The sequence below is a fragment of the Peromyscus eremicus genome, chromosome 4 (genome assembly GCF_949786415.1).
Source record: "Peromyscus eremicus chromosome 4, PerEre_H2_v1, whole genome shotgun sequence".
NCBI classification, from domain to species: Eukaryota; Metazoa; Chordata; class Mammalia; order Rodentia; family Cricetidae; genus Peromyscus; species Peromyscus eremicus.
The window spans coordinates 152853272-152865749 of NC_081419.1; the positions used below are offsets into that span (position 1 = coordinate 152853272).

A 12478-nucleotide genomic window follows, 5' to 3' on the forward strand; every position below is an offset into this window, starting at 1 on the left:
CTCCTGTTTTTTTTTTAAATGGAAAACCATTTCTGCATCAATCCTTTCTAAGGCACAGTAGGCCAGAGGCTTGATTAGGGCAAATGTAGATGACTAACATTTGGGATCTGCATATTTCCAGAGGAAGTTGGCAGAGGTCACAGAAGAAGAGTGGCTGAGCATCCCAGAGGTTGGCGATGCCAGAAACAAACGTCAACGGAATCCACGCTATGAGAAGCTGACCCCTGTTCCTGACAGTTTCTTTGCCAAACATTTACAGACTGGAGAGAACCACACTTCTGTGGATCCTCGACAAACTGTGAGTATCTGAACAGAGGCTAATGAGGCTTCTTTAGTCTGGATAAAGGTGTGGTGAGAAGGGTGAATATTGAGTGCTTCTGTAGCTGTGCTGTGGCAAGAGTCTGAGTAGCCGTACCTATTAGGGTATGGGGAATAGAGGCCAGTGTTTAGAGGAGGTGGGGATTTTTAGCATGACAGTGCAAACCAGTGTTTTATCCTCCTCCTAGCAATTTGGAGGTCTGAACACACCCTATCCAGGTGGCCTGAACACTCCGTACCCTGGTGGAATGACACCAGGGCTGATGACACCTGGTACAGGGGAGCTGGACATGAGGAAGATTGGCCAAGCAAGAAATACCCTGATGGACATGAGGCTTAGCCAGGTGAGAATTTGTCATGCATATTTTCTTATAGATGGTACTGAAAGGGGGAGAAAGCAACAAATTTGGGGAATGTAACTCAGTTGGTAGATCACTTGCCTAGCATATGCAAGGCCCTTAGTTTGATCCCCAGCATAAACAAAACAAAACACTCAACAAATTAAAAAGGGAAATGTGTAAAGTTTATTTCTTATGTTTGTCATAAAATGATACTCTGCCCTTGTCATAAAGTGGGTAAGATTCTGTCTACAGGTGAGTATTTGTGTCTCTCTACAGGGCATGTACACTCAGCACAACAAATAAAGGGCCAGCCCTGTGTGACATGCTAGTTTGTCCCTTTGAGGTATGAGGCCATCCTAGGGGATGAGTGCACTCCCAACAAATTTCATATGCTCTATTAGTAAAGTTTAATGTCCTTTTTTAAGCACTGGGAATGAATCCAGGCTCCTACACTTGCTAGGCAAGTGCTCTACCACTGAGCTAAACCCTTTGTAACTGCATTTTTAAAATTTATAATAGCAAATATTTTACAATAAAAAACTAATAGCAGCTGGGCATTGTTGTTCAAATCTTAGATGGTCTTTTAATAAAAAAAAACCCAGAGCCAGATGTAGCAGGAATCTTAAAAGTTCTTATTAATGAAAACAAATCTGGAGCCAGGTATTGGGGTGAATGCTGGAAAATCAGAGAAGCAGAACAAACCACAGCTACCTCACCTTGCCAGTTCCTCAGCTGATCTGTTTCCTCAGACTGGAAGCCTCTGAGTCCTCATCCAAATGGGTCTCAGCTGAACTGCTGCTAGAAGCCTGAAAGCTTAACTAACCAAAAGCTTCTAGTTTCTGGTCCTCACACCTTATATATCTTTCTGTTTTCTGCTATCACTCCTTGGGATTAAAGGCTCACTTTCTGGGATTAAAGGGTGAGTCACCGTGCCTGGCTGTTTCCAATGTGGCCTTGAACTCACAGAGATCCAGAGGGATTTCTGCCTCTGGAATGCTAGGATTAAAGGCGTGTGCTACCACTGCCTGTCCTCTATGTTTAATATTGTGGCTGTTCTCTTCTCTGACCGCAGATAACTTTATTAGGGTGCACAATATTTTGGGGGAACACAATACCACCGCAGCCAGATATCAGGGTGAAAGCTGAAAGATCAGAGAAGCAGAGCAGCCAGCCACTAGTTCTTACCTCTATGAAATCTTCAGCCTAAAGAGAGTGAGTTCCTATTTCCTCAGGCCTTATATACCTTTCTCTGCCCTGTCATATTACTTCCTGGGATTAAAAGCATGTGTGCTTCCCAAGCAAAGGCATGAGATCTCAAGCACTGGGATTAAAGGTCTGTGTGCCATCACTACCTGACCTCTATGTCTAATCTAATGGCTGGCTCTGTCCTCTGATCCTCAGGCAAGTTTATTAGATTACACAATATATCACCACAGGGCATGGTGGTGTACACCTTTAATCTCAGCACTTGGGAGGCAGATACAGGTGAATTTCTGTGAGTTTGATACCAGCCTGGTCTACAAAGCAAGTTCTAGGATAGCCAGGGCTGTTACACAGAGAAACCCTGTCTCAAAACAAAACAAAACAAAAACAAAAATCCCAGTAGCTTATTGATTTTTAAAAAATTTCACTTTTTTTGTTAACATGTGTATGTCTCCTTTACCTTGTAAAATGGAGAGTAGTTTATATGCAGCATGATTTAATCTTCTTTTGTGTGTGGTATTGGAGATGAGACTTATTATATGCTAGGTAAACATTGTATGACTGAGCTGCATCTCCTGTCCCCCCACCCTTTATTTCTTTGTCATTTTCTCTTTTTCTTTCTTTCTTTTCTTTTCTTTTTTTTTTTTTTTTTTTTTTTTTTTTTTGGGACAGTGTTTTGCTGTGTAGCTTAGGCTGGTCTGGAACTTTCTTTTTTTGTTTTTTTTTTTTTGGTTTTTTCGAGACAGGGTTTCTCTGTGTAGCTTTGTGCCTTTCCTGGAACTCACTTGGTAGCCCAGGCTGGCCTCGAACTCACAAAGATCCACCTGCCTCTGCCTCCCAAGTGCTGCGATTAAAGGCGTGTGCCACCACCGCCCGGCTGGTCTGGAACTTTCTATGTAACTAGGCTGGTGTTGAACTCACAGTGATCCTGTCTTTTCTTCCCAAGTTTGTTCTCAAACTTACTATCCTCCTGGTTCAGCCTCTTGTATGCTGGGATCACAGTTGAATGATTCCATGCCTGGTCTCAGTAGTTGATCTTTGGAGAACTTCTGAGTTGTTTTTACTTTCTTTCTTTTTTTTTTTTCTCTCTCTTTTTTAGCTCTATGTTTTGAATTCATAGGCTTCTGTGTAGTACATTTAAGTCAGTATTTCTGTAAAGCCTTTGAAGTGGATTTTTTTTTCCCGCATATTATATTACCTTTCTCATTTTACACTCCTATCCTGGACCTACTGGATGACGTGACATCTCTGGCACCTAGCACTGCTGGATCCTCTTCGTCACTCTGTCTGTCTAAAGCATACTGTACATTTCTGAACCCAGTGGGCTTCCAGTTGGTCAATTTTTTTCTAAAGATTTGTTTATTTTTATTTTAAATGTATGAGTGTTTTGCCTGCATTGTATGTCTTGTATACTGTGTATATGCAGTGTCTATAGAAGCCAGAAGAGCACATTGGATTCCCTGGAACCAGAGTTACAGATGAGCCATCATGTGGATGCTGTGAGTCAAAAATCTGGGTCCTGGGGGCTGGAGAGATGGCTCAGAGGTTAAGAGCACTGACTCTTCTTCCAGAGGTCTTGAGTTCAATTCCCAGCAACCACATGGTGGCTCACAACCATCTGTAATGAGATCTGGTGTCCTCTTCTGGCCTGCAGTCATATATGCTGTATACATAATAAAATAAATCTTAAAAAAAAAAAAAAAATCTGGGTCCTCTGGAAGAGCAGCCTGTAGTCAGAGCCTTTTCTCTGTCCCACTCAGTCCCGAAATCCTGCAGCTGCTTATAAAATAATCCTCAGAGGCTTAATATTAATTGCAAACTGTTTGGTCTATGGCTCAGGCTTATTGCTAGCTAGCTATTACATCTTAAATTAACCTATTTCTATTAATCTATGTATTGCCATGTGTCTTGTGTCTTTACCTATGTTCTATTACATTTTGCTACCCTGGCAGCTGGATGGTATCTGATCTGACTTCTTCTTCTACCTGTATCTCTGCTTAGATTTCCCGTCTGGCTCTTATCCTGCCTTGTCATAAGACAAAGCAGCTTTATTTATTAGTCAATGGTAGCAACACATATTCACAGCATACAGAAAGACATCCCACAGCAGCAGCCAGTGTTCTTTAACTGCTGAGTCATCTCTTCAGCTCCCAGTTAATGATTTAGTTGTGGTACAGTTAAATACCATGAATCTCTCAGGGTCTGAGAAACACCTTTATTGTGGCAGTTTATTTCCCTGTTTTGTATTTATATCAGTGTCACTTTGTTACCTTTGGTTTATTCTTTTTTCTCTTAGCTGTTGTAGAATTAATATTTTCTTGTAAGAGCATTGAGAAGCAATTAATGCCGGTTGTGGTGGCGCACGCCGGTAAGATTTGCTGAAGGAGGCAGAGGCAGGAGGATCACGAGAAGCAATGTTTCTCATTTCTTTTCCTTTTTTTGTGGTGACAGGGATAGAACCCAGGGCCTTCATTGTATTAGGCAGGTGTTCTACTCCTGAGCTATAACCCCAGCTAAGAGTATTTAAAAAAAAAAACAACAAAAAACAAAAGAAAAACATGGGGCTGGAGAGATGGCTCAGAGGTTAAGAGCACTGACTGTTCTTCCAGAGGTCCTGAGTTCGATTCCCAGCAACCACATGGTGGCTCACAACCATCTGTAACGAGATCTGGTGCCCTCTTCTGGCCTGCAGGCATACATGCTGTATACGTAATAAATAAATAAATAAATAAATAAATAAATAAATAAATAAATAAATAAATAAATAAATCTCTGGCCTGCAGGCATACATGCTGTATACGTAATAAATAAATAAATAAATAAATAAATAAATAAATAAATAAATAAATAAATAATCTTTAAAAAAAAAAATGTGCCATGGTAATATTTCATGTTAAAGTGTGTGTGTGTGTGTGTGTGTGTGTGTGTGTGTGTGTGTTAAGCTTTACGTTTTCTTCTTTTTTTAATTTTTATTTTATTTATTTTCTGTGACAGGGTCTCACTATGTAGACCAGGCTGGCCTCTAATTCACAGATTCACCTGTTTCTGCCTCGGGAGTACTGAGACTAAAGGCACATGCCTCTATGTGGGCTTTATCTTTTTTATTTACCTCCCTATCTTTTTAAAAAATAATTGTTAGGGGTAGAACCCAGAGTGTCAAGCATGTTAGATAAGTAGTATACTATTGAGCTATACCCCAGCACCAGAATTTACCATTTTAAACTTTTTGTGTGTGTTTATATCTGAGACAAGGTCTTACTATGACTACATTGCCCAGGCTGGCCTCATACTTCTGCCTAAGTGATCCTCCTCTCCTGCCTGTTAGTACTACAGATAGAATATTATCATCCTGGACATTTTAACCATTTTTATGTGCATGTTTATCAATTTAAGTACTTTCCCGCTATTATGCAGCCATCGCTACCATCCAGTTCTGGGGACTGAACTTGGATCTTCTGGAAGAGAAGAAAGTACTTTTAACTGTTGAGCTGTCTCTTCCAGTTCAACATTTATTTTGTTTTCCTTTGAAAATAGCCATTCTCTTTGTGTGTGTGCATGTGCATGTGTGAATGTGTGTGTACATGAATGAGTGATGTATATACATGTTTATGTGGGTTTGTGCATAGTGCATATGTTAATATACTCATGTATGGAGGCCAGAGGTCAGCACTGGGTACCTTCCTCTAGTCTCTTACTTTATTTGTTCTTTTTTTAAAGGTAGGATTTAGTATTTCTAATTGGCAAGTAATACAGAAGCTAGGACCGTACAAAATAGAATGGTCCTGCATATATTCTTCAGGGTATTATTGTTGTTTTATTTTGAGACAGGATCCAACATGTAATTGGCTGGCCTGAAACTATGTAGACCAGGCTAGTCTTGAACTTGTAGTATTTCCTTGCCTTTGCCTCCCATGTGCTGGAATTACAGATATAAGCTATCATGCCTGGGGTTTTGGAGGAGAGGAAGACAGTCTCATGTGACCTAGCTGATTTCATACTTGCTGTGTAGCCAAGGATGGCCTTGAATTTCTGATCCTTCCTACCACTATCTTTGAAGTGCTGGGATTATAGGCGTGTAGCACCATGCCCAGTTACTAGAAAAAAGAAACACAAGTTCCTCTGTGTAGTTTTGGTGCCTGTCCTGGATCTTACTCTGTAGACCAAGCTGGCCTCGAACTCACAAAGATCTGCTTGGCTCTGCCTCCTGAATGCTGGGAATAAAGGCGTGTGCCACCACTGCCTGGCAGCCCGTCTTTTCTTAAGAGTGTTGTACAGTGTGGAAATATACCTATAAAATCTCAGTACTCAGGAAGCTGAGGCAGGAGCATCACCTTGAGTCTTGAGTCCAACTTGGGTTATAGTATGAGATCTTGTCTTTTAAAAAACTAAAAAAAAGGCAGGCGGATCTCTGTGAGTTCGAGGCCGGCCTGGGCTACCAAGTGAGTCCCAGGAAAGGCGCAAAGCTACACAGAGAAACCCTGTCTCGAAAAACCAAAAAAAACCAAAAAAAAAAAAAAACTAAAAAAAGTCATTGTTTTTCCACCTTGCATTGGGTGAGGAAAGGTCCTGCACCTCTTAGCCCAAAGCAAGCCTTGTCCCTTTCTCTTTGGTTTTGTGAACCGCCCCAGGTCGTTGTAGAGAATACATATACTTGCCTTTCCTACCACAACTAAGGCAGCCCTGTCCCGACCTTTTTTTTTTTAATTTTAAGATTTGTTTCCATTTTATGTGTGAGCACTGGATTTAAAAGCAGGTACTGCTGTGCCCAACTTTCATATGGGTGTTCAGGTCTTCATGCTCTCATGGCAAACACTTTACCAATTGAACCATCTCCCCTGGTTCCCAAAATAGCCATTCTAATGGGTGTGAAGTTGTAATTTTATTTGTATATTCCTAATGATTAGTAATGTTAATCATCCTTTTATGTATTTGCTTTTTAGAGACATAGATTCAAGATGCTTGCTCTTTTGTTTGCTTAGTTTTTGTCCTTTTTATTTTATGTCTATGAGTGTTTTTGCTTGCATGTTTGTATGTGCAACATGTGTGTGCCTTGTACTGTTCAAATTTAGAAGAGGGCATTGGATCCCCTGGAACTGGAGTTTGGAGATGGTTATGAATAACCATGTGGTTGCTAGGAACCAAACCTTGGTCCTCTGCGAGAGCAACAAATGCTCCTAACTACTGAGATATCTCTCCAGCCCTCTTTTTTTTGTTCTTTTGAAACAGGGTTTCATGTAGTTGAGGGTAGTTCAGAACTCATTGTGTAGTGCAGGATGACCCTGAATTTTGGATCCTCCTGTCTCCATCTCTTCAATACTGAGATTATATCTTGGTTTATATAATGCTAGGGATCAAACCCAGAGTTATGTTTGTGGTAGGCAAGTACTCTACTGTTTGAGATACATTTGTTGTCATACCCCTCTTTATTTTTTGATTTTGTTTTTTGAGACAGGGTTTCTCTGTGTAGCCCTGGCTGTGCTGGAACTCATTTGTAGACCCACCTGGCCTTGAACTCAGAGATTTGCATTAAAGGAATGTGCCACCACCGCCTGCCTCTTTTTTTTTTTTGGAGATAGGTCTCATTGGCTGTTAGCCCAGACTGGCTTTGGGCTATGTAGTACAGGTGGTCTTGAACTCATGGTCATCTTGCATTAGCCTTGTAAGTGTTGATTATTAGAGGCATGAGCCACAGTGTCCTTCCTGCTTTCCCTTTTTTTCTGGTGCTAAGGATTAAACCCATGCTTTCTATATACTAGGCAAACATTTTCCTGCCAAACTAATCCTTGACCCTGCCCATTTAAAAAATAAAATTATATTTATTTATATATTTTTTTTCTCCTTTTTTTTTTTTTTTTTTTTTTGGTTTTTCGAGACAGGGTTTCTCTGTGTAGCTTTGCGCCTTTTCCTGGAACTCACTTGGTAGCCCAGGCTGGCCTTGAACTCACAGAGATCCACCTGGCTCTGCCTCCCGAGTGCTGGGATTAAAGGCGTGCGCCACCACCGCCCGGCTTATTTATATTTTTATTGTTGCTTGTCATAGGTTTTTTGTTTGTTTTTTCTTTCAGTACTAGAGATCAAACCCAGGGCCATGCATATATATGTTAGTTGAGCAGATATTTTACTCCTGAGCTACCCAACTTTGTGTGTCTGTGTGTGTATGTCTACATGTGCCACATACTGGTACAGCTAGAGTAGGAAACCAGAAGAAGATGTTAGTTGTCCTGCTCTATCACCTAACACCTGAAGAGATCTCTCAGTTGAATCTGAAACTCTGTTTTCAATAGGCTGGTTGGCCAGTGAACTCCCAAGATCCCTGCCAATGCTGGGGTTATAGGTACACATTACCTATAATGGTAATGGGGTAATAGGTAATAGGTACACATGTGTGTGTGTGTGTGTGTGTGTGTGTGTGTGTGTGTGTATTTTTTCTTTTTTAACTTGAGTGCTGGGGATTTTAATTTTGGCCCTCGTGCTTACTATGATCCATCTCACAAAATCCCCCCCCCCAAAAAAAAAATCACAAAAGGCCTTTTTTTACTTTTTTTTTTTTTGTAAAAAGTCAGGGTCTTACTACTTTACTGATCTACTGGATATGTAGACCAGTGCTCAATAAAAACTTGGGAGTCAGATATTGGGGTAAGAACCTGAATGACCAGAGAAGCAGTAGAGAAGCAACTAGTGACCCTCTCTCTCCTCTCTCTCTCTCTCTCTCTCTCTCTCTCTCTCTGTCTCTCTCTCCTTGTTCCTTGATCCAAAAGGCCGAAATGTCTCTGAGCCCCATCCTACTACTTCCTGTGTCCTTGGTCTTCCAAAATCTCTATGGCTAATTTTGGTCACCTACCTCTGCCCTCTGATTCAAAGCACACTTTAATGGCAGTCTCGGGAGCATCAGAATGCAATCAAAATATACCACAGCCTCCTGAGTGCTGATTTTACAGGTAAATGCCCATGCTGGCTGTTTCTAGGTTGTGGTTTTTGTTGTTGTTTTTAGACAGGGTTGCCCTGGCTGTCCTGGAACTCACTTTGTAGACCAGGCTGACCTCTCAAACTTAGAGATCCACCTGCCTCTGCCTCCAGAGTACTGGGATTAAAGGCATGTGCCACCATGCCTGGCTAATTTTTAGTTTTTAATTTTGGAATTGATATCAGTAAGTTGTGTTGGCTGGCCTTGAAGTCACTATGTAGCTAGGTAGACCTTGAACTTTGGTTCTTTCTGCCTCAGCTGTCTAAGTAGTAGCTGGGATTATAGGCATGTGCTATCAGACCTGGCTTATCATGGCAGTTTAAACACTCACAATTATAATAGTAGAATGAACTGCTGTATTGAAATAAAAAAAATAATTGAAATTACCAATCTTTTACTTTATGAGTGTCTTGGTTTAAGTCAGTCTTGGAATGTAGATGGATTTTTCTTTGGGCCAACAGCTCAGAAAAAAACTACACGAAGATTTATTATTAATTATTGGCCTTAGCTTATGCTTGTTCCTAAATAGTTCTTATAATTTAAATTAACCCATATCTTTTAGTCTATGTTCTTTTATGTGGCTCGATTACCTTTACTCTGTACTGCCTATCCTGCTTCCTCTGCATCTGGCTAGTGATTCCGCCTTTCTTCTCCTGAGACCTCTCTGTCCCCAGAAGTCCCGCCTAACCTATTTTCCTGCCTAACAGTTCCATTCTGCTCTTTATTAAACCAATCACAAGGCGCTTTGGTAAAAACACAGCTTTACAGTGTATAAAAATATTATTCCACAACATTGGAAAGACATTTTTTTTTTCTATGTCTACTTGAGTTTTTTTCCTGGGATTTTGGGATCTCTTTGTGTCTTGGTTACTTTTCTATTGGTGTGCTAAAACATCATGGCCAAGGCAACCTACAAAAGAAAGCATTTAATTTGACTAGTGGTTTCAGAGTTTGTAACAGACATTCTTTTGGGCCACCAACCAGCTCCCAAATCATGATATGGAGACTTATTATTAGTTATGAAAGCTTGGCCTTATCTTAGCTTTGTTTTTATCTGTTTATCTACATTTGCCTCAGGGCCTTTTATCTTTCATTCTGTATATCTTACTTTGCTGTTTCCTCCATGTCTCTCTTGCTGGCTTCTGGACCCAGGCCTGTCCCTCTCTTTCTCCCTCGTTCTCTCCTCCTTCTCTCTCAAGCCCAGATTTCTCCTCCTACTTATTCTTTCTGCCTGCCAGTCCCGCCTGACCTTCTTCTGCCTAGTTATTGGTCATTCAGCTTTTTTATTAGACCAGTCAGGTGCCTTAGGCAGGCAAGGTAAAATAGCAACACATCTTTACATAATCAAATGCAGCATAAACAAATGTAACACATCTTTGCCTAGTTAAAGTAATATTCCACAGCATAACAAATGTAACACATCTTTGCCTAGTTAAAGTAATATTCCACAGCATAACAAATGTAACACATCTTTACATAGTTTAAAGTAATATTCCACAACAAGAGTGTTAAGAGTCCATGATGATGGAGTGAAGGGACAGTTGAGAGCTCAGATCTTAATCCACAACCACATGCCAGAGAGAGGCATACTGAGACTGGCGCAAGTTTTTTGGTTTTTTTTTTTTTTTGTTCTTTTTTTGTTGTTGTTTGGTTTTTCGAGACAGGGTTTCTCTGTTATGTAGCTTTGGCTGTCTTGGAACTTACTCTGTAGACCAGGCTGGCCTTGAACTCACAGAGATCTACCTGCCTCTGCCTTCCAAGTGCTGAGATTAAAGGTGTACACCACCGTCTGGCTGGCACAAATCTTTTGAAACCTCAAAACCCACCTCCAGTGGCCTTCCAACAAGACCATACCCCCTAATCCTTTCCAAATAGTTTCACTGACTGGGGACCAAGTATTCATTCACACATGAGCCTGTGGGAACCATTCTCCTTCAACCCTATCCCCCACCCCAAATATTAATCCTTGTGGAAGATTTCTACACTTTCCCTGTAGATTGTACTTTCCTAATCACCAACTGTTGTCTGAGTTACAATAAGATGGTTTTCCTCTTGACTACTTATTCTTGGATAGATTTGTTGGGAGGGTCTCCAGGGTTCTTGGTAAGGAATTCTTTGTTTTAGACATCACTGGTCCTGTCTAGTTGATTCTTACCTTTACCTATCTCACAGGTATCTGACTCAGTGAGTGGGCAAACTGTTGTGGACCCCAAAGGCTATCTGACAGATCTAAATTCTATGATCCCAACCCACGGAGGGGATATAAAGTGAGTATGTTGCAGAATTGGTGGGTTGAAATGGGAACTCTAATTGCCTAGTCTGTTGTGAAGTTTTTTGTTTTTTTTTTTAATATACAGTCAAAATATGACATGGATGTTCTGAGAAATGTAGAAATATATTTATATCCATTTACTGTGTGTGTTAAATATTTACAAATAATATCTTAAGGTAATGCTTGTGATACGCCAGAAAGCAGCTGTACTAATTGTCTCATGTTTCCTGTCTGGAAATTCAGGTCGTAGTTTGTTTGCTCCGTGTCCCCACAGAGCTGTTTTGGATTTTGTGTCTTCAGCATGTTGTCCTTAGCAATTTATGCCTTGTGTCTGAGGGGGTGCCTTCTCCCTGGCTCTTGTCACATCTCTGGTAGTGTGACCTGATGTTTTGTGGCTTCTCATTCTTACAGTGACATTAAGAAGGCACGGCTACTTCTCAAATCTGTTCGAGAAACAAACCCTCATCACCCACCAGCTTGGATTGCATCAGCTCGCCTGGAAGAAGTCACTGGAAAGCTACAAGTGGCTCGTAACCTTATTATGAAAGGGACAGAGATGTGTCCCAAGGTGAAGCCTTTAGCACATTTCTCTTGACACCTACATGATTTCTGGCTCCCAGAAAACCCTCTGTGTCTGCTAGGCATGGTACCTATACTGGAGAAATGGAGCTAGAGCAAGGTTTTAAGTAGAGGGAAAGGAGTTTCTTGCTTGCTTTTGTATGAAGCAGAGACTGACCCACCATTATAACGGCGGGTAAGCTTCACTGAAAGTGATGAACTGGGCAGCTTGTCAGGCCACAGAATAAAAAAACCTTGAGGTTGAAGCAGGAGAGATTGCTTAGCAGTCGAAGCATTGGCTGCTCTTCTAGAGGACCTGAGTTTGATTTCCAGAAGCCACATGGCAGTTCACAACTGTCTATAACTCCAGTTCCAGGAGATCTGATGCTCTCTTCTAGATATCCAGGCAAAACACCCATATACATAAAATAAAAATAAGTAAATCGGGGAAAAAAAGACAGGTTAGTGCTAGCTCTTAGTATATTCCAGCATTTGTGTTTTGGGAGGTGGGATGATTAGACAATTTTAAAAAATACTATGAAACCAATTCAAAGTCATATGCTCTGTGTGGACTAGATATTTCTGATAGTGAAAGAAACCCTCTGTGGAATTCTCTGAACTTTAGGCATAAATCTGAACTTCCCAGGCAGACATAGGGTCTTTGTTTTTTCCATAGACTTTGCCTACAGTAAATTGTATTCTTTTTGTTTGTGAAGGATTGTATGTGTCTTTCATTTCGACATGGTAGCCACATTTCTGAGCTTTGTCATTACAAGGTGAACTCTCATATGTATGTATTTTATGGCCAAGTTGATTCTTATA

At 40.7% G+C, this 12478-nt stretch overlaps 1 protein-coding gene across 1 annotated transcript in view; it reads left to right on the forward strand.

Moving 5' to 3' along the window:
• Positions 1–12478, forward strand: part of Prpf6 (pre-mRNA processing factor 6) — a 94651-nt gene that overhangs the window by 26257 nt on the left and 55916 nt on the right. Inside the window, exons 5-8 of the mRNA XM_059262173.1 lie at positions 122–298; positions 507–662; positions 10999–11093; positions 11510–11666. Coding sequence (XP_059118156.1) covers positions 122–298; positions 507–662; positions 10999–11093; positions 11510–11666 — 585 coding nt within the window. The remainder of the gene's footprint in view (positions 1–121; positions 299–506; positions 663–10998; positions 11094–11509; positions 11667–12478) is intronic.